The sequence below is a fragment of the Magnolia sinica genome, chromosome 18, assembly GCF_029962835.1.
Source record: "Magnolia sinica isolate HGM2019 chromosome 18, MsV1, whole genome shotgun sequence".
Lineage (NCBI taxonomy): Eukaryota > Viridiplantae > Streptophyta > Magnoliopsida > Magnoliales > Magnoliaceae > Magnolia > Magnolia sinica.
In genome coordinates, this window is record NC_080590.1 from 27,735,293 (window position 1) to 27,761,026 (window position 25,734).

The window sequence follows — 25,734 nt, forward strand, 5'->3', positions numbered from 1 at the left end:
TAAATCACTGATAACCAAATTCATTGAAGGAGTTGAGCTACAGTTTAGGAGAGTAGCCCTGCAATGCTCAAATTTCGGACGCAGTTTCATAAGAAACTGTCTAACTTGCGCACTCTCGCGCATTGTGTGGAATATTTTAAAGTCATTTGGGAAGTCGGGATCCATCATAGTCATCTCTATCCAAATTGTAACCATTGTAGAGTAGAAAGATTGAATACTCTTGTCACCTTGAGTAAGGTGAACCAGATCTTGTTCCAGGCGGTATAACCTACCCGCATTACTCTGTTGATATATTGTCTGGAGATGCTCCCACATAGCCTTAGTAGTGTGATGTGGCGTGAGGCCAACAACTATTGATCGATCGACTGAATCAAGAATCTAGGTAATAATTCGTCCATTTTTCATTTCTCAATCAGTCATTCTGTCGGCATCAATAGAAGCGGGGACAGTAACAAATCTATCAATCATTCCCCACAAACCACGACCCTTGAGAAAACTTTGAAAGTGGATGGCCCATAGATTGTAGTTGGTGCCATCGAAACTACATCGTGGGGCCCCTGTATGGGAGTCTTTATCCATAGATAGGACGAGATTAAAAAAACGATGCAAAAGTAGAAAGTACCTTACAACCAAAGATCAGAACAGCAACCAGCAAAAGATCTGATGAAGCAACCAGCAAAAGGGGATCAGATGTAGCAAAAGAGTAATAGGGACATGCAGCAGTAGGGACCGGATAGAGCAGTAGATCGGCTGTATATGTTGTAGAGCAGGAAGTGTAGCAAAGATCGGACGCAGCAGAGATCGGAAGCAGAGACGCAGCAGAGATCGAACGCAGAGATCGGAAGCAGAGACGCGGCAGAGATCGAACGTAGAGATCGGAAGCAGAGACGCAGAAGAGATCGGAAGCAGAGATCCGAAGCAGAGATCGGACGCAGCAGATCGGAAGCAGAGATCGGACGCAGTAGAGAGGCGCGAAGGGTGCAGGGAGCGTGCGTGCGCAGGTGCAGACGCAGGGACGTGCGCATGTGCGTGCACAGGGTCATGTGCAGGAGACACGTAGCAGGGGCGTGCGGACATGCCTGGGGAAGATCGGACGAGAGTGGGGAGGGCCGGATCTGACAGGGGAGGAGCCGAGTCGGACAGGGGAGGGCCGAATCTGACAAACGGTAGGTGATGAAAAGATGCCGGATTAGGATCGCTCTGATACCATAAAAACAAACCAAAAACAATGGGAGAATGATTCTCCTTTTCTTTTTCTGTATATGAGACAACCCTGAAGGGTTGAATATATAGAGTTTTTACAATGACTATACAAGGTACGATGGTAAATACAAAATCCTCTATATAAGGCATGTGGTGCCTATCTAACATTGGTTTGGTCCCTTTCATTGATGTAAAGTTCTAATTTATCTAATAAATTCTTAGTTTGAAATTTACACCTTCACAAAAAAAGCCTACAAGATATGGAACATGGATACCATTAACAAGTAGGAAGTATTGTCCTCTAATGCCCAATTTCTAGTCCATTATCTCTTATATGTCATTTTAAATCATTGTTTTATCAAGCTATTTAAATAATTGATTATAACACTTGATACGCATGCATTTAGAACTTTTACACGTTTTATATGCTACTTGGTTTTAACTGTATCGAATGGAGAACCTTTTGAGACTGGGTCATTAACTAAAAACAATGTTATCTAAATAGTCCTAACCTTTGATTAGTGGACAGATGTCTGGTACATTCAGACCATTGGATTTTTTGTTGAACTGTCCACTAAATTTTCAACAATTCGCTATTTAGATAATGAAATCAGTGTAATATTTTCCTTTATGGTCTTTATGATTGCGGGTAACAATTTGGATTGTTTCTTGAGTTTGGATGCGGCCAAGCATAGAATTTCTCCACGCCTATGTATCAATTGTTACTCTCTACTCGAGTATCAAAGATTTTCTCTATCTAAAAAATAAATATGTTTGGCAGACATTACAGTGATTTGGAGATTTTTAAATAATTAAAAAAAATAATAAAATAAAAAATAAAAAATTGAAGTGTGTATGGTGGACAACGCAAGAATTCACCTCCAAAGTATCTAAATGCACTTATGTTTAATTTAAAGCTCTTCTCATGTCTTTAATAATAAATAGTTGGAAGTGATCCTTGAAACTATTTCCGTGGAGATTTTTTCCCTGGGCTTCTCTAGTAGGGACTCTTTTTCTTTTTCTTTTTCATAAGCATCCATCGATGGTGGCCCTATCAGCTGAGATTTTTGTTCCAATGCTGATATCAGGCATCCATTACTGTTGGTAGAGTCCTTCCCAAATATGAGTGGATCCTTCATGATTTAGGTAGGTTGATCCGTGATTCAGGTGGGCCACCTATACAAAATGGCATGTGCCGATTCATGCATAGCATATGAATTGGTTGAACGGTTTAGATGCCACATGCAGAGCACGGTGGGCTCCGTAAAAATCAAGGGTGGAAATTGTTATAAAATATTGCTTCTATATATTTTTTAAATAAAAAATATATTATATATATTATAAAAAGGTTTGCAAAATACTCTTTTCAAGTGTTTTGGGAATAGTCCCGCATTGAAAAAAGAGGAGAAAATTATTTGGTATATATGAGAATGGTGGAGTATTGTTATGTTTACCCACCTAGTTCGAGAAGTATTAGGCTCGGGCACGGGCTCAGTGCGAGGGCATAGGCATGTAAGTCGGTGTGGTTATAGAAGCGCTAGTGGTGCACTTTGCATGTCCGCCTAGGCCTAGATGAGTTTCCAATCCATTACAAAATCAGCAAATACTCCCGAACCATTAGCTGAATATAAGACCAGTGCAGTGGTCTAACATGAATTTTCTTCTTCTCCTTTTGAGATTTTTCCTTTTTTTCTGTTCTACCAGACAATTTGTGTAACAAGAGTTCCATTAGTGGGTCTTCGCGTTTGTTGAACGCAGATCCACATCAGGCTCGTTGTATCCTATAAGCGATTTGCCTGTAACCTATTTGAGTAGGGGCAAATTGCACTTTAAGGAGAGCGTTTCATACATGCTTGAGCATATCCTAATTCCATGTTATTTTTGACTTTTTATAATTTACAAAAAATCATTATTTTTGTGTTAGTTTCAACAGAAATCCTCCTCCCAACTATTTCTTTTGTTGTGGCTCATGTGAATCACGGATGTGGCTAATATGCCTAGCAATGATGCATCTGATGGTCGGTATAAATGTCACATCCTCAGTATGGTGGGGGTATCCATGCCAACTATTTCCTCTGGTGTGACCCACCTAAATCATAGATTAGCAGAAATTTTGGACCCTAAGCCTATCATAGGCTGATGCATTTGATAGTTTGAGTGGATGTCACATGTTCATCATGGTAAGGCCACTTGCTTGAATGTTCCCCCTATGCAATGAGTTCACCACGTCCCACCCGGTATTGGTGCAAGTTGATAAATACAAGAAATACGTTTTCCTCCATTAAGAATGATCAAATTATATTATTATATACAATGGAGGGCTTTCCTAAGCCCACATGCGTGTGCAATAAAGCTCATGTACAATCCATACGTGCCAGCATGGCATGATAGGTCCGAGATCCAGTCCATCTGTTAGAACAATGCTAATATATTGATGCCCTAGCCTAAGAATTAGGTTGATCCACTGTTCAGATGGGCCACGGTTTTCAAAACAAATAAAAGGCTCTGAAAAATGTTGCTGATGTTATCTAACCCATGTACTTGTTTACGATATTGGGGCCAACATGTTGAGTGGACCAGATTTATTTTTGGGAAAACATGTAGAAGGTTGGACCAAACAGAGGGCTGGATTGGACCTCGCAACTACGTGCTATGCTGGCCACGCTTAGCAAAGCTTATACAAGGGAAATGCGTGTAGAATACACTTATATGGATACGCACTTAAATTATAATAAGACAGTCCAATCCATTGATCTAGCTTGTTAATTAGGTCCAGGGCACATTTCATTGCCTACCACACAAAAGTAATACTGATCTGACAAATATTAGTCATTAATTAATGTCCTTTAACCTGGACGGTCAAGATCATTTACACAAAAATAGGTCAAATCAACAACTTAATCCATCTATTTGTTAGTAGCCACCGTGGATCGCGTATGATTCTAAAGAATCACTTTTATTAGGCAGTTGTAACCATCCCATCCATGGCATGGAAAAAAGGATGGCTATGGAAAATATACCTAATCAAGGATAGATTGGATCGCCCGGTCAATGCCATTTTCATAATCCATTCCATGAAATGTGCTGTGAACTTGATGAACAGTTCAGATCAATCGATTAGATTGTCCAATTGAATCAATGTAACTAGGAGCTATAAGTTAACAGTGCTCAAAGAGCTCTGGAGCATTTCCCATTAAATACAAATCATGCTTGGTTTATTGTAAAAATGACGAAAAACACCCGTGATGCATGCAGTATGGTTTTCAGTTTGTACTATGCCCAGAAAATATCTTCAATAAGGCAATTCTAGTATTTCAATTTCTATCCAAAACATGCTCAAGTTGGTTGGGTGGCTAGGATCTTCCAATCTGTGATATTCCTGAGCATGGTCCAACCATCATGGGGTGCAACAGACCAATGGTGTGGATCACTGAACCATAGGCCCCATTTGTGCAAACTGAAAACCTGAGTATGGTGTGCCAGTCTTTAAAATCATATAATTCTTCCACTTCAAAACACTAAAGATGATGAATGGGGAAAAGATACGAAGTGAACGATAATCAAATGCTATTATTGAAACACGATGGCAATAATGATAATAGAAGTTGGTTGCATACCACATTTTACACCATAGTCTTAAAAATCAAATCGAGTTAACTCGGTAGAGTTTCTGTTGTGTTTTGCTGAGTCTGGACCTTTTTGGTTGCATGTGAACCACCACTGGCTGTGAATTGAATGGTTGAGCTTCTTACCTGGGAAAGTTTAGGTACATGAGCCATCCACAGCAAAACCCATACTGTCAATGGCATTTGCACAAGCTAAAAATCCTAGCTTATTGCACAAATTCACTGCCCGAATCTTGCTTAATACCTCATTACTACACATACAATCAGCTACTCTATTTCAAAAGCTGTGGATGACATTAGCAGAGACTACTTTGATTTATACACAACAGTGATTCTCCATTCACCTTAATCTAAAAATAATGATATAACACACACAACAGACATCTAACCATTAATAAGAGAGGCCAGGAATGCTTAAACCTTCAAGAACTACTTATCAAGCTCCTAAGATCCCTCTTTACAAGCATTGGGGCTCTATGCCGCATCAAGTTTCCGGAGCTTCTCATATGGTTTCCTTGAGACCTGTGAAGCAAAGCTAAGATGAGCAAGTTTGATTGAAGTAATAGCATGAAACCAAAAAGGCTAAGATAAGCAAGTTTGATTTAAGTAATAGCATGAAACAGAGAGTCAAGTCAAAAGTACATCGTTTGTAGAAATTAAACAAGGAATTGCAGGATCCATGGCTCCCAAAGGCACTGCACAGTACATGGGTTTTAGGTTCTGACAAGTAGAGCTTGTGGTTTGGGAGTCCAGGTCATTTGTATGTTGCATCCAACTGTAGATGGATCATGCCCAAAAAACTCCGTGATTGGAGATCCTATCCACTAATCTCGAGACTTTTTTTGCTTCTTTTATTTTATTTTTTTTCCTTTGGAGAAGGTGGATGGTACTGCCGACAGTTATTGATTGAGAGCTAAAAATTACAGTGGGGTAGAGATTATTTTTTTTCACTTGAATGGTGGACAGTTGTATTTCTCTTATTAACCATCTACTTTTAGGCCACAAATTGAAAGGTTAAGATTGTCCTATAGAGGAAATTTTTGGTGGATGGTCCATCCACAGTGGACACAACAGACCAACAATCTAGATTGTGGAATCATGCACCCCATTCATCAGAACAGAAAAGTCAGGGATGCATCACAAACCCTCAGGTCAAGGATCCTATAATTCCTTAAATTCTAAAGAGTGTGAATGCTGTGAACCATGAACCAAATTCATTTTTGTAGGAGTTAAGTTTCAACTTCCAAGCAATCCATCTCCACGGGTTGCTTGCTGATAGGTAAAGAATCTGGCCTAGTCTAGTGCCTCTGGTGATTTCTACTGATTTTCTTCTTTCTTTTTTCCTTATCAAACATGTATGATGGTTGGTGACAACGGACGACCTACATCAAAATAATAGGGTCTTGAAATCATCATTGAAGGAATAATCACACAATTCTTCCAAAAGCAATATTTTTCATTTAAACCTAGTAAATTATGAAATTAGTTTTATACGCATAGAAGCTATAGAAGTCATTAGAGCAATCTACCATCTGCCTTAACACTTAAAAGGCACCAACAGATTTTCTAACCATGGTCCGTATGTGATTGAGGCCATGTTTGGAAGCACCATCAAATCAGATTGTGATAATTGTGTCACAGCAAAGTGAAATGTCCAAGGTCGGGTTAGTCCCACACAAATCAGAGCGAATAATCAGTCATGATTTGTGATTACGTATTTACTCTCAGTTTTGAGTTGAACTGGGAACAAAAACAAGTGCAAAAACATTGAGAAGCAACTAAAATCTCTTAACTGGAAAAACATTTTGATTAAATTAATAATCGCACTGTAAGTTGACTGTACATCAAAACGGGTCCCCAAATAAGTTCTTTTTTTCCTTTTTCTTTTTTTCTTTTTTAGGTAGGTACATTGGGCTCAAACCCGAGATGTCAGTGTTGAAATGCAGGCTGTCTATCACTGAGCCACAAGGTCAAACCCTCGAAGGAAATGGATCTGGCTGCTAATTCAATGGCTCCTAGAAAAACCCTTCCCAATTCAATTAAAGAATATAAAACTTAATTTTCGTAATTAATATATGTGATATATTAACATGATTCAAATGAATTCCTAGGTTCTCTGTGCATATCCTGTATTTCATTAGGCCCTTAGATTTTGTAGAGAGATGTGTGCGCATTTATTTGTGGTCCTGGGGAGTACTATATGTTTAGTCCAATTAGACTAACAGATACTAGTCCTAGATCCTTCATCTCTCCTCTCTCCTTCCTCTTTTCTCCTCCTCTAAATCCTTTCTTCCCCAATTGGAACCATTGTTTTGTACAGCACTGATGCCAGCCATACGGACTGCTAACGTCAACAATGATCGCTTTCTTAATTCAAAAGACAATTAGAGAATTGATTTGATCTGATACCAAGTAGAAAGAAGAGTAGAAGAAAAGCATGTAAGGAAGAAAGGATTTAGAAGAAAATAGCAACAGAGAGGAAGGAGTGAAGAGAGAATGGAGAGGAAGGATTTAGAGCACTAATGTGTTAGTCAAGTGGAATAACATTTTCTTATTGATAATAAAACATATGGTACTGGAGGCTACCAGATTTTGTAGAGAGATGTGTGCGCATTTATTTATGTGGTCCTGGGGAGTACTATATGTTTAGTCCAATTAGACTAACAGATACTAGTCCTAGATCCTTCATCTCTCCTCTCTCCTTCCTCTCTTCTCCTCTAAATCCTTTCTTCCCCAATTGGAACCATTGTTTTGTACAGCACTGATGCCAGCCATACAGACTGCTAACGTCAACAATGATCTCTTTCTTAATTCAAAAGACAATTAGAGAATTGATTTGATCTGATACCAAGTAGAAAGAAGAGTAGAAGAAAAGCATGTAAGGAAGAAAGGATTTAGAAGAAAATAGCAACAGAGAGGAAGGAGTGAAGAGAGAATGGAGAGGAAGGATTTAGAGCACTAATGTGTTAGTCAAGTGGACTAACATTTTCTTATTGATAATAAAACATATGGTACTGCAGGCTACCACACAAATAAACACACACATAACTGCATCTCTTTACATAATAGAAAGAAGGGAAGAAGGAAAGGATTGAGGAAGAAAGGATTTAAGGGAAGATAAGCACAAGTGAAGAGAGGACAGAAAGAGGAGAGAAGAAAAGAAGGATTTAGGGCACTAATGCGCTCGTCTAATTGGACTAACACTCTTATTAATAAAGATTAATACTACAATGATTCACCGTATATTGATGACACATGTCCCCTCCGTCCCTGCGTTTGCCAGGAAAGCACATGCAACAAAATGCTCTCTAAGGTCCACCGTGATGTGTGTGACATCTACTCCATGCATCAGTTTCCCCAGTTCATATTAGAACAGAAGTCCAAAAATCGGGTTGATATAAAACTCAAGGTGTGTGCTTGAGTGCATCCAGGATGAAGGGAAAAAACAAATATCAAGCGGATTGGTGGTCCCCAGGAAGGTCCTAATGCTGTGTGACACATCCCCACTGTTCCATGTGTGTGGCCACTTAACTTTTCGATCGGCCTGATTTTTGGGCTCACATCCTACCATGAGCTGCCACAAATGATGGACAGAGTAGATGTCCCACACATATCAAGGTGGGCACACGAAGATTTTTGCTACAAGCGCTACCTCCATCCAATTAAGTGGGGAGGGGACGTGTTAGCATAACAGGGTGAATCGCTCTGCTGAATAGCCATAGCCTTACTCAATAATGAAACATAAAACATATAGTACTCCAAAGGACGACATGAATAGATGCACACGCACATATATCTCTCTATAGATTTAATACTGTGTTTGTGTTATAAAAAAAATGCAAGTATCTTGTCAGTTTGTAAATGAAGCAAAAAGTCTAATGATGATTCATGATATTATCAAACATTGAGCTCCTTAAAGAAATTTTTCTAGAAAGAGTAAATTTCCCTGATACTGATAGCCAAAAGTGTTAAATGATGAGGCAAACTAGCTGTAAGCTAGAATTCTTTATTATTTCAAGACCAACTGTCATAAATATCAATTGTAATCCCAGTACAGGGTGACTCCCGATATGATTAATGTTCTATACATCATTGACCACAAATATATTTTTAAGAGGAATTAGATAATCCTCAACCTTGTAGAGTATCCTTGGATCTTCAGCTTGTGCAAATGAGGCCCATGGCTGGGTTATCTAGACCATTTGAACTGGTGGGCCACACCATAGATGAACCATGGTCCAATATCTCCCTGATGGACCAAAACCTATTTTTTAATCTGTAGCTTGCAAATAGACGGTTAAGGAAAGAAACACAGCACAGATCCACATTCAATGGAAAAAGGGCAATCAATGCATGTCTAGGATATTCCAATCTGGGAGAATATTTGAGCGTGTTCTATCAAATATTGGACCCTGGAATCAACGATCTAGATCACCAAACCAGGGGTGCCACGTGTACAATCTGAAAACCCGACGATACTTAGCATATCCTCATATGCGGGATCGTATAATTCCTCATTCCTCATACCTCAACAGTGACAGTTCCGTAAGTCAAAATTCTGCCACACAGTGAGGCCTATTTTGAACAAGTCCTAAGCAGCACTGACCATCAAACTCATGCCACAGTAACCTACTGCTCAGTAGCTAAGTTGGTAAATACATCCCCTTTACATAAGGGAAACCCTAGGCTTTGTGTCCTGTTGATGTAATGGCTACAGTTTGTCTGAAGAAACAATTGTGTAATCCACCTAAAAAAACCATGCTGTAGTAAGTAGATTGTGTATGTTTCACTTACTCGATGTGAAGCCGGTGAGTTGTGACCAGGACCTCTAAGCTCTGCTGGAGAACTTGCTAAAGATTTCCCAGGTGAGGCAGATAGCGTTGGTCTTGGACATAGAACTTGAATATATGGGGAAACAGGTGATCGCCATACAGGAGTATGATGATAAGAGGCAAGTGGGGATGCAACTGGAGTTCGTCGTGGGAAATGAGAAATAGATGAAGCTCCGGAAGATCTTGGTGACGACCTTCTGCAGGGTAGCATATTTATTCGAATCCTGGGAGGCAAATCAGAATTATATTCAAATCCTTGAAAGATAAGTGAAGAAGAAAAATGGAAATCAGATGGGTTATTACTTGTTGTGGACATCAACATACTCATCAGTTTCATCCAGTATTTCTTCCTGCAAAAACAGTTCCAGAGAAAGTATTGAGTTCCTTTACATGAGATGATAGAAAAATATAGATAGTCTCATCCATAAAACTTGGCACATGCAAACTGGGGCTTGGGATATATGAGCAATAAATTATAAAAAGAGACTTATTGGCATCTAACTCTTATGAAAAAATGTGTTATCAAGTAAGAAACTCATTCAGAAGTGGCAAAAAATATATTTGGATTTTAGTAACCATGACTTTAAGTATTCATGCAAAGGTACTCTGCTTTTGTTACTTTTTCTACTTACAGCAATAGACAAGTGACTTATTTGAGATAAGTAAGTTTGGTTAAAGATCAATTAAAACTTTTTTACTTAAAGTTAACCAGAAACAAGCATTTAATTTGTGTGTTTCAATACAAAAGCACGTTAGTGGTTAATACAATCCCAAAGGCAGCTTCATGATTCACCCTGTTGCATAACCCAGATTATCTTTTTATAGATAATCAATGCCTTGATATATTAACACAACAAAGACAGAACTGTACCATAGAAGAGAAGAAGAGGATTGTGGAAATTTTGGGAGTTAAAGAGTCTAATTACTCCCTAACCTTATTTTATTAAAACATATTCAAACCTTAATACAAGAAAATATATGGTGGAGGAGCACCAAATGTTGGCGGTATACCCTAGAAAGCCAATGTTGATCTTGACCATTGATTATGATAACCATGGATCTGGTGCAGACATGTTATTAATGGCGTCATTGATGTGCGGTTTTACCTCAACACTGCATGTATTCATGGGATAAAAAAGGGGGTTTCCTCTGGTTGTCTTCAGGCACTTCAGAGTGAACACCACAGCTACTGGCCAAGGGAGAGTTGTGGGCAATTGATCTCATGCCTAGAATGTCCATGACCATTCAAGCAGGTTTGGGCCACCTATGGTAGCAGGTGGTCATCTTGCTTGAGAGGACTAATGACGAGCTAGGGTGGAAAGTCTCCGGCATCGGGCTCAACGACAAGTTGGCGCCTTTGCCCTACCCCACATAAGAGTGATTGTTCATGGATTTGGGAAATTGTTATTAGAACCTTTGGACACTTACGTTAAAGGATCATTTCAAGTCTTTGGATCAGGAGACCAATCATGTCCGATCCAAAGCGATCGTGTATGTACCAGCTTTGACTAATCCTTAAACCTAAGGACATATGGGGATTTCAAGTTCCTACTGTAATGTACTTTGGCCCTCATGAAGTCACTTTAGTAGTTCCATATGTGGGTGTGGTTGGGTGTATGCATTAGGATAGGGATCCATTGGTTGCCTGGGAACACTTTTATGGCTTAAATCTTATTGATCAAATCATCTACCGGGATGTTTTTAGCCGGGCCCGGCACTTAAATGGTTTTTAAAAATTTTGTAAATGTTTTCAACCGTTGATCTTTTGTTTTAACCGTTAAAAATGTTTTAATCACACTTAATGGATTTCTGATGGCTAAGATCTTGTGGTTCACCTATTAATTTGCATGGTTATTGGATCAAGGGTGGATGTCCATGGTTAGTAGATTGATTAAGTCAATTTGGTTACGTGGATAGGCAGGATCACAGACTTTTGATGTAGTGGGGCATTCGGAAGTCTATAGGGATGAGGTGTACGATAACAGGTGCATCTCATGAAATCCTAACTCCTCATATACGGATCTTATCCTAGAGGAAGATAGCTAGCAGAGTCCAGACATCCCTACCCCTTTGATATCACCTAGAAAGGAGTAGAGAGAAAAAGAGAAGAAGAGAGAACAGAGAGAGAGAGAGAGATCACATCTCCAGGCTCTCCTCCTCCCACACCCACACGTCCACAAGTGCAGGTCCACCTCGTGGATGACTCTCCTTGCTCACACCCTAGCCTAGCTCTAGGGTGGTATACATTAGCTCTCTACTTTCTCCTTCATTTGGGGTAGATCAAGAGAGATATATCCTACTTTGGAGAAGCAGCATTGGCATTGTCTACATCACAATCAACAAACCAAATCAAAGATATGTGATTTATTTTGTTTTAGGGTTTTGATTGTATTCTACATAAGGATCCTTAGGCTAATAAAATCATTTGTTTTACAAAAGTTTTGCTCCCACATTTTTAAAATCCTAACACCAAATACAACCTATACCAATAAATAAATAAATAACAGCCATACTCTAACACGTATGAGCATGGTATAACGAAGCAGGCCAAGTCCATAACTGATGCAGGACATGAAATTCAAGTATGATGTGCAAGATTTTCAGGCTTTATATCACACTAGTTTAGAAACAATTACACAAAATTCCACATCCCACACAAAAGTTCAAACACTCAATCAAAGGGAATCTTATGCGGATCCAGGCCTACATATGCTAGGGCCAGATCAATCAAAATTATAGACCAAACAAGAATCAAAGGAGAGTAAATTCATCCACACATGCACAGAAATAATTCTTCAATCCAAAAGGTTCCCAGATTTCAATTCGGGAAACCCTAAGGTTGAAGAAAGGGCATAAAATTTGAAATTTGAGTAATTTAGGGTTAGGGTTAGGGATTTGGAGTGAAAGAGGAGTGAAAGAGAGGAGAGAGATGAACCAGAGAAGTACCACATGTGTGGACAGCAGTAATGGCCTAGACACACGTGAATGTGATCCCGGCCGCACGTGTGTGGGGCCCACTATTCAGAAAAATGCCACCTTGGCCCTAATCAGCCAGGGATGGACTCCAAAACTCCCAAATATCAACTCGATCAGATGCACGGTTTGTGTGCGGTGCCACATGCTGTTGAAACTCCTCCTCAGTGAGCCACATGCTGTCTGAAGCTGGGCATGACTTCCACTTAACCAGGTACTTCCAAAACTTGTCGTCCGACGTTGAAACTATCTGATGGTCCAGGATATCCTCTATTACCTCTCTAGGTGTGTGAAGGTTAGGTATGGGAAGTAGAGGCTGGGAAGAAAAGTCGGGAAGAGGTCATGTATCAAGGGACAGATCTTGGGAATCAGGATGGGTGGACGAAAGGCTAGACAAAGTATCAAGGGTCCCCTGAAAAGCAAATAGATCCTCCACATTGAATGTGGAACTAATTCCCATGGAAGGTGAAAGATTTACCACATACGCATTGGGACCGTTTTGTTTTATGATTTTGAAGAGTCCACTGCTACGCGCATGTAATTTACAAATGGTCCCCTAAGGATACCGCTCGGGCCTAATGCAGACCATCACAGAGTCCCCTACATTGAATTCCTTGAAACGTTTATGCTGATCTGCAGAAAATTTGTAATGTTCATTACTAGTATTGATCTTTCGTATGATTTCTTGATGCAATGCATGGATGTGATGTGCAAAAGACTCTGCAGACTCTGATGGCCTATGGGACAATGACATAGGGACAAGATCAATAGGCTTCCTAGGCTTATAACCAATAACGACTTCAAAAGGACTTAGACCTGTGGACCTATTGACAGAACTATTGAATGCAAACTCGGCTATGGGTAGTACGGCGTCCCATGTCTTGGTATGCTCCCCTACTAAACATCTGAGCAAATTTCCTAAGCTCTTATTAACCACCTCAGTCTAACCATCGGTCTAAGGGTGGTAGGCAGAAGAAAATTGGAGCCTAGTATTCATCATGTGCCATAGTGTCTTCCAAAAGTAACTCATTAATCGCACGTCACGGTCAGACACTGGTTTTTGGCAACCCATGAAGTTTGACAACCACACTTAAGAACAGCTTGGCAACATGAGATACATCAAAGGTCTTAAATCAAAGAATGAAGTAGGCCATTTTAGAAAAACTGTCCACGACAACAAATATGGAATCGTGTTTCCAAATAGTCTTGGGGAATCCAAGCACGAAGTCCATACTGATGTCTTGCCAAGGGATGAATGGGACTGGCAAAGGTGTGTATAATCCCGTGTTTTGTTTTCTTTGCTTTGCCAATTGACAAGTACGACATTATCCTACAATTTTGGCCACGTATCGCTTGAGGCTTGGCCAATGAAATCTATCCTCCACTAGGGAAATGGTCTTGTCTCGACCGAAATGACCCGCGACCTCTCTTGAATGTAACTTCCATACAAGAAAATCGCAGAGGGAGGTGCGTGGTATGCACAAGCAGTCACTCCTAAACAAATACCCATCTAAAATCAAGTACTCACTGCTAGCTCCTAACGGACTGTCTAACAACGACCCATATACAACTCCAAAATCTGGACACTCAGAATACTCTTCTTTGATGGGTTCGAGGCCCGTGACTTCAACACTCATAGAATAGAGTAATGCGACTTAACGACTCAACGCGTTGGCAGGCTTATTCTCTACACCGGCCTTGTGCTTAAGCACAAAAGTGTACTCTTGAAGGACTTGAACCCACTTGGCATGCCTAGGGTTTAATTTCTTCTGAGAGTTCAGATATCCCAAGGCCTCGTGATCTGAGAATAAGACGAATTCTTGCGGCAATATGTAATGATGTCAATGGCACAGTGATTGCACTACTGCATAGAATTCCTTGTCATAGGTGGAATATCTTTGTTTCGCCTCATTCAGTTTCTCACTAAAAAAGGCGACAAGGTGCCCTTCCTGACTAAGTACTCCTCCTATGTCGACTCCTGACGCGTCACATGCGACTTCAAAAGCTTTTGAAAAATCTGGGAGTCGCGTGACTGGAGCTTCAGTCATATTGACCTTTATCTCCTTAAAGGCATTCAAAGCCGCCTTTGTCCATTGAAACTCTCCCTTTTTTATACAATCCGTGATGGGAGCCATAATGGAAATGAAACCTCGAATGAACCGCCTATAGAAGGTAGCCAAGCCGTGAAAGCTGCGCACCTCATGAATATTGCGGGGTTCAGGCCAATTGACGATGGCCTTGACCTTCTCGGGATCCACCGATACACCCTCAGCTGACATAATAAAACCTAAGAAAATCACACCACTAAACAAAAACGCACACTTCTTTAGGTTGACATACAACTTTTCGGCCCCAAGGATCCCACAAATCTCCCTCAAGTGATTGAGGTGTTGCTCCTTGGTCATGCTATAAATCAAGAAATCATCAAAGTATACGAGCAGGAACTTCCCCATGAAGGGCTTCAACACTTGGGTCATCACACGCATGAAAGTGCTTGGGGCGTTAGTTAACCCAAAAGGCATAACTAGTCACTCGTATAGCCCATCCTTCATCTTGAAGGCCGTCTTCCACTCATCACCAAGGCGTACACGGATTTGGTGATAACCACTTTTGAGGTCAATTTTTGAGAAGATAATAGCATTGGTCATTATATCCATCATGTCATCAAGACGCAGTATGGGAAACCGATACTTGACTGTGATTTTGTTGATGGCCCTACTATCAACACACATCCTCCATGTGTCATCCTTCTTAGGTGTAAGAAGGGCGGGCACGGAACACGGGCTCATGCTCTCTCGAATGAAACCCTTCTCTTGGAGCCCGTCAATCTGCCTCTTCAACTCAGCGTGCTCCTTTGGGTTCATTCTGTAATGCGGGAGGTTTGGTAGAGTCGCCCCAGGGATTAAATCAATGGCATGTTGTATATCCCTCATAGGGGGAAGCCCATTTGGTAGATCATCAGGGAAGACATCATGAAACTCATGTACTACCTGAATGGCCTCAGTGTGTAACTCTACACTAGCCTCTGGTACACTCTCCCTAGCCACAAGGGCGTATACTATCGAATCTGCCTCCATTTCTCGCTCAAAGTCCTTGGCATTTAGAATATGGAGTGCTTTGGACTTGGACTTCGATTCCTTTAATTCCTTTGAGCCGCTCGCACCACACTGTGTGGTGGATTCTTTTCCAATCATGTTCTTAGGTGGCAGTGGATTTAGCTTGACCTTCATGCCCTCGAACCAGAATGTACACACATTCGAACGACCAAATATGGTAACATCCCTGTCATAGAGACACGGTCTACACAGAATGATATGGCTAACATCCATGGAAACAACATCACACCAAAGTGTGCCTTTATATGATCCAAATTGAATAGGAACAAGACAACGGTTCGAGACTGGAATGGATGTTTCATCAACCCAGGAGACTCTATAGGGTTGAGGATGGGCTTCCAGCTTCAAGCCCAAACAGCTCACAATTTTAGTCGATGCCACGTTGGCACAACTACCACTATCCACGATCATCTTACAGCTCTTTTCCCCACATTTTGCATAAGTATAGAAGATCGTGTTGCGGCGTCAATCATCAGTGTTCTTGGCCTAAGCCAAGCCGCAATGCACAATCGCCGAGGGTCGCAGACTCTTGCGCTCCCTCTTCCTCATCACTAGGGGTCTCTACTACCTCATATTCTTCTTCTTCACCGTCACTCTCTGGGGGCACTACTTCTACTTACCCATCAATAAGGAATACTTTGGCGCCCTCTTTCGTGCCGCACTGGTGGGCAAAGTGACCAAACCCCTAACACCTAAAACACCTAGTGACCCCGCTTCCACGTGAACTAGACCCGGCAATCTCTTTACCCATATCATCCTTGGGTCTGGGCTGAAAATTGTTGGAATGCTTGTTTTGGTATCCAATGTTAGGTCTAGACCCAGAGGGGTTGGCCTTAGCATTATACCTGCAAAAGTCAAACCGCCTTCCCACAGACGCTTTGAGATATTGCTCGACTTCTAACACTACTTGATACAACTGTTCAATAGTGTCTATGTCTTTGGCGAGCAACTCTCTCCTAATGTCAGGACGGAGGCCCATTTTAAAAACGAGCAAGGGTAAGTACGGGGTCCTCATCAACCTCGCCACGGGTCAAGTACTCTTCGAACTTCTCAAAATACTCAGCAACACTCATGGAACCCTGTTGAAGAGACTGTCATTCCTCAATCAACTGCAAGCGATAAAAGAAAGGGAGGTACTTCTCTTTAAGCGTTTCTTTCATCTCTCCCCAATGGACTATTGGGAGATCTCTCACTCTTTCTTCCGCTCTACTGTTGCCCAAAACCTCTTTGTTTGACCCACAAGCTTCATATTGGCAAATCGGACTCGACGAGCATCCAACATGTCATACCACTCAAAATAGTGGTCCATATCCGCCAACCAATCTAAAAAGGCTTTAGGGTCCAAGCGGCATCTACTCTAACTCCCTTGAGGAGTTGCGCGTCTAGGTCATATTGGTCTTGATGTCCCTCGCAGGGTGGGTGCATAGGTGCGCGCCCACGACAATCTCCTTGGCCGCCTCCAGTCCTTCATTAACCTCCTAACGACCTGCCTGAGATTGGACATCTTCCCCAATGGTGGGGTTTGCCCCGAAAGAGGCCTCTAGTTGGGCAACGCGAACATTAAATTGGTCAAAACGTTGATCTATGCATTGTTCCAAGCGCTTACTCAAAGAATCAACCTGTTGGGTTAACTTGTCCATTGATTCTTGCAGTTGCTCCATGTTTAGTGTAGGGTGCAAACCAAAACCACAACCCGTACACGTGGGCATGCAACTATTAACTCGACCTAAGGACCTACTACGACTATATGCAACTAGACGGGACTAAATGATCCTATGAGACTATATGAGAAAAACTACGCAGTGCTACTAAAATCCAGCAATATAGTTGTCAAAATAAGGGAATAACATAAAGTTACAGCAATGTGAATTGCTGGCTTCCTGATAACAGAAATTTCAGCAACTAATATCAGGATTTATGGATCTCTAAATAGCTATATGTGATGAGACTTGATGTATGATGGACATAAACAAACTAAACCCTAAGAACCCTAGGCTCTGATACCAAATTTGATGCAGGACATGAAATTCAAGTATGATGTGTAAGATTTTCAGGCTTTAGATCACACTAGTTCAGAAACAATTACACAAAATTCCACATCCTACACAAAAGTTCAAATACTCAATCAAGGGGAATCTTATGCGGATCCAGGCCTACATATGCTAGGGCTGGATCAATCAAAATTATAGACCAAATAAGAATCAAAGGAGGGTAAATTCATCCACACATGCACAGAAATAATTTCCCAATCCAAGGGATTCACGGATTTCAATTCGGGAAACCCTAAGGTTGAAGAAAGGGCATAAAATTGGGGATTTGAGTAATTTAGGGTTATGGCTCGGGAATTTGGGGTGAAAGAGGAGTGAAAAAGAGGAGAGACGAACCAGAGAAGTACCGCACGTGTGGACAACAGTAATGGCCCAGACGCACGTGCATGTGATCCCGGCCGCACGTGTGTGGGGCCCACTATTCAGAAAAAGGCCACCTTGGCCCTAGCTGGCCAAGGATAGACTCCAAAACCCCCAAATATCAGCTCGATCCGATGCACGGTTTGTGCGCAGTGCTCCGCCAAAGTTTCAGCCCTACTATAGGGCCAGATTCTGAAAATCTGCTGTAGATGGAGAAAAGCCTGCAAATATTGATGGATTTGCAGATGGAATACTTGTAGGAGAGGAGAAATATGGATGGAAGAAGGTGGGGGCGAATTGGGATAGGTGTGGCTTCGCACCACGCTAGTTAGCCCTTCTAGGAAAGGAGGGCTTCGCACCCAATTGGATTTTTTCACAACTCAAGAACTCAGAGTAGAAAAAAAAAACGCAGAATTTTTATTAAACTTCAATTAATAAAAAAGCTACAAGGGGTGCCTATTTATAAGAAAAGCGATGAAGTAAACCAAAATAAAAACTAATTAAAGAAATCTAATCCGTCAATGATATTCGAAATAACATTATTAAGCAAAGCCTAAAATATGAGATCAATCAGAATAGTGAGCCACGATCATGAAATCCCATGATGGCTATACTTGACTATCGGGCCCACTCCAACGAACCAAAACTCCATCTTCTAACTAGGAGGCCCTCCCTGGACGTTGTCATCGATCCAGATTGACGGTGGGGCCCTCCTCCTGGCGTACGTGCGTAGGGGGGCGACATGCATGTGCGTGTGCACATGATGTTCCCATCAATAATACAATAAGAAGGGAGTTCAACTACTTAATTTAGCATATAGCCTTGGCCACTAACCACAGTCCATTAGGAATTCACTTGTCGTTACCCCAATTTCACATTCATTTTCATAACAATAAATATGCATTATTTATTTGATAATACTCATTCTTTTTGTTAATGAATGTGATATGGGACTACATAGGCCCAGTGTTTTAAATAGTGGTAGCGTGTTGGACAGCACTCAACCCTCTGTAGCGTGTAGTGTAAATAGCGTAGCGTATGTTGGGAGCCGCGAAAGCAAACGCCAGGTAGAATCACACAAGCGAAAGATAAACGCAAACAAAGCAACACACGATTTTATGTGAAAAAAACCCTTTGGAGTAAAAACCACAGCACAAAGTGACAAGTAATCCACTATGAAAACGAAAGTATAAGAGATTAGATCAATTTACAGATGCAAAAACCCTAGTTTCCTCCATTCTGAACCCTAGGAACGATTTTGCTCTCCTTTTTTTTACCACGTTCTACCCTAATCCTGTATTACACCCGAAATAGGAAATAAATCACGCGGTTATGCAAAACCGCACGTGTTGTCGATCTAAGCTTCGAGCCTCCATGTTCGATTAATTGAACATGCTTAAAACTGTTCATCGAGCAAACTAGGAAATTTGGGGAATTTAGATCAATCAATCAGTCTGGTCAATCGATCGATGACCCATGTTTCAACATAGATTGAAGGCACCCAATTTCGACAATCTCCACTATGGCTTTAATCTCCATGCTCCACTGCTCCAAGCTTCATCCGCAATCTCTAATCGTCTCCATCATAGCATCAACACCATTGTCGCTTTTCGTGCACACTCTGTATTCATCAAACCTTTGCCAATCCTAGAGAAGTTAAACAGAATCTGAACTTCTCTAAGAGGAACCACCTTCGTAAGCATATCCGTCGGATTCACGCTCATGTAGATCTTCTTAAGACAACATCGCCTTCCTCTAGCACCCATCAGATAAAATGATGACGAACATCAATATGCTGAGTATGAGAACGATATACCGAATTCTTTGCCAAATTAATCGCGCTTTCGGTTTCACAATTAACAGACACGACCTCCTACTGAAGCCCAAGTTCATTCATCATTCCTCTCAACCAAACACCTTCCTTGAATGCCTCTATCACTACCATACACTCAACTTCGATTATGGAGAGAGCAATTGCATATTAAAGCTTCGACATCCAATTGATCACTCCACTCAGCACAAACGAGTAACCGGAACTCGACCTTCTATTATCCACATTTCTAGCGCAATCCAAATCCACATAGCCTACAAGTTTGTCCTCTGATTTTTCGAATATCAAAAAGTAGTCATTCTTATCTCGTAGATATCGAAGTAGCCATTTCACTGCCTCCTAATGTTGCTTGTCAGGATTTTACATGTATTTGCTCACAACACCGACTGCATGTGAACTATCCGGTCTCATAGAGACCATGGCATACATCAAACTGCCAACCGCACTCGAGTAGGGCACACGAGATATAAACTGTTTTTCTTCATCTGTAATGGGACATTGCTCTAAAGAAAGTCAAAAGTGAGCAACATGGGGTGTGCTAACCGGTTTAGCCTTGTCCATCCCAAACTTGACCAACACCTTCTTAAGGTATTCTGCCTGAGACATGTAACATGCTCCTCTCCCTATCTCTGTGTATATCAATGCCGAGAACAGTGTATTAAATAGCGTGGTAGCGTAGCGTGTAGCGTACGCTACGTAGCGTAGCGTACAAAAAACGCTACATAGCGTGCGGAATAGCGTAAATACGCAGTAACGTGCGCTACCAGGGCTGTAGCGTACGCTACACATAAGTAGCATGTAGCGTATATAGCGTACGCCTCAGGACTACCGTAAGAATTTTAAAATAAAAGTCATTTTAGTTAAAAACTTGTTGTTAAATGGTGGTGACTGGCCATCTTTCTTTTTGAGTAGGTGGTGTTAGACTCATATTATAAGACTTGTTTTTAAAACTTAAAACAATTCGTATTAGGGCTTTCGAACAGCCCTATCGCGGTGCCGCAGCAGCCGCAGGTTCCTCATTTTCGAAGCTTTGATTCCAAGATTTCGAAGAGCCCTTCTTCAAATCCAATTTTTGGAGTTCAATCGGAATTACAAGAGCATCATCTTGCAGGAATTTCAGAAGCATTGAAGCCCAAACAAGTGAGAAATCGCGTATCCCTCTTTTCGCAGCCGCGCGGACACGTAACTCCCAAAAATCAATTTTCAGTTGATTAAATCTCTATTCAAGGTATGTTTTAGCCCTTTAATCTTTGTTAATGAGTTTTATTTTTATTTATACTGAAATGTTGTGTTATTTTTTCATTTTTTTTCGATTTTTTTTCTTTTTATGGGGACTGTGGTGTCTATGGCATGGATTTGACTCATCCAACCATCACGTGGGACACATGCGTGGGGTCCACTGTAGTGTTCTATGCTACGGCCCACGTGTGGGGGTCCTCTGTGGTGTTTTATGCCATGACCCACATGCGCGGCCATGGCCCACATTCGTGGGGTCCACTGTGGTGTATGTATGGCATGGCCCACATGCGTGGGGTCCATTGTGGTGTGTGTATGGCATGGCCCACATGCGTGGGGTCCACTGTTGTGTGTGTATGGCATGGCCCACATGCGCGGGTCCACTATGGTGTGTGTATGGCATGGCCCACATGCGTGGGGTCCACTGTAATGCATGTTTTTTTTTTTTGAAGAGAGTGACTTTTATATATTTTGCTTTTTTCTTAATATTTAATATTTATCATATTTTTCTTTTCTTTTTTTAATAAAAAAATAGAAGTATTGTGTAGCTTATGCTACACGCTACGCTATTTCGCTACACGCTACGGAGGGTTGAACGCTACGCAACACGCTACCGCTATTTAAAACACTGGCCGAGAATCCTCTTTGCAGCCCCCAAATCTTTCATCTTGAGTGTCCTTAATAACTGAGTCTTCAATATATTGATCTCAGAAATGTTGTGACTAACAATAAGCATATCATCATTATACAATAAAGTACAGTGAATTCTCCATCACTCAGTGCATTGAAGTAAACACAATAATCATATTCATTTCTAGTAAACCGTTGACTCACCATGAAAGAATCAAATCTTTTATACTACTACCTAGGCGACTGTTTCAAGCCATAAAACGACCTCCTCAACTTACAAACCTTATTCTCTGACCCCTGTATCTCAAACCCTTCTGGTTATTGCATATAGATTTACTCTTCCAATTCCCCATGTAAGAAAGCAGTCTTCACATCCATTTATTTCAGTTTTAGATTGAATTGGGAGTCGAGGAAGCAAACTCCGAGTAGAATCACACAAGCGAAAGAGAAACGCAAACAAATCAACACAGAATACACAATTTTACGTGAAAAAAAACCCTGTGAGAAAAAATCACGGCACAAAGCAACGAGCAATCCACTATGAAAACGAAAGTAAAAGAGATTAGATCTATTACTTGTCGATGACCAGCATTAGTTTGAGGGGGGATGTTAGATAGGCTCACATGTCTTGTATACCTTGTATAGCTAGTATACCTTGTATAGTTCGTTTCCATAGGTAGAGGATTCTGATTTTATTATTTTCCTTGTATAGATGACTGTAATCTCTATATATTCAACCCATTTGGGTTGTCTCAAATACTGAAATCTTTCAACTCCTCTCTGGTATCAGATATTGTAATCTTTGTTTACATGGTATCAAAGCTTCACTAATCCAAAACCGGCACCACCTGTCAAATCCGACCATCCCTGCGTCCGGCCACCATCTCTGCAGCGTCCGGTCCCCATCCTTGCTGCGTCCGGCCACCGTCCCTGCTCACCCGACCGCCCCTGCATCGTCCAGCCACCCCTACTGCGTCGTCCGACCCTCACAGCATCATCCGACCACCCCTACAGCTTCGCCCCTGCATGTCCGACCACCCCTACTGCATGCCCCTCTGCTCTCTGATCTGTTTTTGTTGCCAAACTTCATTCCAAATCCAGCAACCCCTGTTGTTGTTCCAGATCTAGATTTTTCAGATCCAGCAATTACACCAGATCCAGCACCTGTTGCTATTACGCGAGATCCAGCAACCTCTGTTGCTGTTCCAGATCCAAAGATTTTCCAGATCTAGATTTACCCCTGTTGCTATTACGCCAAATCCAGCACCTGCAATACCTTGGGTACCTCCTGCTGCAAGGTACATCTAAAACCTTCTTCTGCTGCGACTCTTTGCTATTACTTCAGATCAGTGGACAAGGACTCATCACGTTCAGAGGCTCCATGTTGTAGTTTTGATGGTACCAACTATTCTCTATGGGCCATCCATTTTCAGAACTTCCTCAAGGGTCGTGGTTTGTGGGAACTAATTGATGGATATGTTACCATCCCCACTTCCATAGATGCCGATAAATTAGCTAATTAGGAAATGAACAACGGACGGATTATTACCTGAATTCTCGATTCGGTCGATCGGCCCATTGCTGTTGACCTCACACCTCATCGCACTGCTAAGGCAATGTGGGAGCATCTCCAGACAATTTATCAACAGAGTAATGCGGCCCGATTATATCGCCTGGAACAGGATCTCGTTAACCTTACTCAGGGTGACGACAGTATTCAATCATTTTACTCCAAAATTGTCACAATTTGGACTGAGATGGCTATGATGGATCTAACATTTCCTCATGACTTTAAGATATTCCAAACTATACGCGAGAGTGCGCAAGTTCGACAGTTTCTTATGAAGCTGCGTCCAGAATTTGAGCATTGTCGGGCTGCTCTCTTGAACCGTAGCCCTACTCCTTTATTGAATTCAGTTATTAATGATTTATTGGCTGAGGAACAACGACCGAAAGTTCTCTCTTCCTTCCTCAACTCCGGAATCATCTGATATGTTGTTTGTTGTGTCCACCACTACACATTCCACTCCTTTAACTTGTCGCGGCTGCAACAAGGTGGGTCATGTCGTCGCTCAATGCAAAGAATGGTGTGCTTATTGTTGACGGACTAGTCATAGTATTCAGGACTGCCGTACACAGGCCTATGCATCTTCTTTCGGCCGTGGACGTGGTGGTCGTGGTCATGGCCGTGGTCATGCTCTTTCTGCTACTGCTGCCACTATTTCTTCCGAGCCATCTGCTAGTGATACTGCATCTACTGTTTCTGTTGAAGGTCTTTCATCACCTTTGACTCCTGCGATACTCCAGCAAATCGTTCAGGCCCTTTTTGCGGCCGGTATGTCAGGTATATCCCCATCTTTTACATGATTCTTCGATTCGGGTGCTTCCAATCATATGACTGGTGTTGTATCCCATCTTTGTGACATTCGTCCCTACACCGAAAATCAGGCTATTTCTACTACGGATGGCACTAGACTACCCATTCAGTCCGTTGGATCATTGATTTTCACTCCTGCTCATCGCCAGTTCACCCTTCATAATGTGTTTCATGTCCCTCACCTCTCCTCCAATTTAATTTCAGTTGGTCAACTTACATCCAATAACTGCTTAGTCATATTTCTTCCCAACTGATGTTTTGTGCAGGATCTGGCAATGGGGAAGGTACTTGGGATGGGTAGGCGGCATGGTCGTCTGTACATGCTGGACTTTGATCCATCTGTCACTCCGGATCGTTGTTTCTTTTCTCCATCTTCATCAGATATTTGTTCGGCAAATAAATTGTGGAAACTGTGGCACTTTCGCCTGGGTCATACACATTCCGATAGGTTAATTCAGTTATTTTCTTCTGGCACGTTAGGGAATGTTTCTCTTAATAAAAAAGATTTGGATTATTCTTGTTCATCTTGTTGTCTTTCAAAAAGTAAGTGTATTCCTTTTCCTCTAAGTACTACAAAATCATCTTCAATGTTTGAACTAGTGCATACGGATGTCTGGGGTCCTTCACCAATTATGTCTCTCTCTGGGTTACAATACTATGTTATATTCATTGATGATTTCACACATTACACCTGGATTTACTTTCTGCATTCAAAGTCACAGGTTTTTGAAAAATTCAAGATATTTCACTCTATAGTGGAGACTCAATTTCGGGTTCCAGTTCAAACTCTCCACTCTCACTCAGGGGGGAATATCTCTCAACAGATTTTCGTACATTTCTTCAGGGTCATGGGATTATTCATCAGACCACCTGTTCTAATACTCCACAACAGAACGAGGTGGCTGAACAAAAAAATCGTCATATTGTTGAAACTGCCAATACCCTAATGACAGCTATGAGTGTTCCTCGTTCTTTCTGGGCGGAAGCAATGTTACATTCAGTCTACTTGATTAACCAGATGCCAACCAACGTTCTGAACAGTAAATCTCCATACTTTGTTCTCACTGGCTTACCTCCTGCATATTCCACATTTCGTGTTTTTGGTTGTCTGTTATGTTCACCTGGCTTCACGTGAGCATAACAAACTCTCCAAAATCGATCAAATGTATGTACTTGGGATTTGGAGAAACTCAGAAGGGTTTTCGATGTTATGATCCGGTTTCTCGTCGTGTTCGAGTTTCACGACATTTGTTTTTCTTGAACATATTGTCTTTCATTCATCTCTTCCTCCTCCGCACACCCCAAACTCTCCTGATCTAACCACCTTTCCTGATATTCCTTTTGCCTCGCGTACTCTCCCTCGTCCATTGCAGGTTTACTCGCGTCGACCACATACAGATCCACCACCTATTACTCAACCCGAACATACTGTACCTGTTACAGATCCTGAACCTACCTAGATACGTCGTTCCGCTTGTGTACATCGAGAGCCTGGTCGCTTG

At 41.5% G+C, this 25,734-nt stretch overlaps 1 protein-coding gene across 1 annotated transcript in view; it reads right to left on the reverse strand.

Moving 5' to 3' along the window:
• Positions 1 to 4,735: 4,735 nt before the first annotated feature.
• Positions 4,736 to 25,734, reverse strand: part of LOC131232744 (DUF21 domain-containing protein At2g14520-like) — a 54,466-nt gene continuing 33,467 nt past the window's right edge. Inside the window, exons 11-13 of the mRNA XM_058229210.1 lie at positions 9,965 to 10,011; positions 9,624 to 9,885; positions 4,736 to 5,351 (exon numbers count right to left, since the gene is read on the reverse strand). Coding sequence (XP_058085193.1) covers positions 5,304 to 5,351; positions 9,624 to 9,885; positions 9,965 to 10,011 — 357 coding nt within the window. The 3' untranslated portion in view covers positions 4,736 to 5,303. The remainder of the gene's footprint in view (positions 5,352 to 9,623; positions 9,886 to 9,964; positions 10,012 to 25,734) is intronic.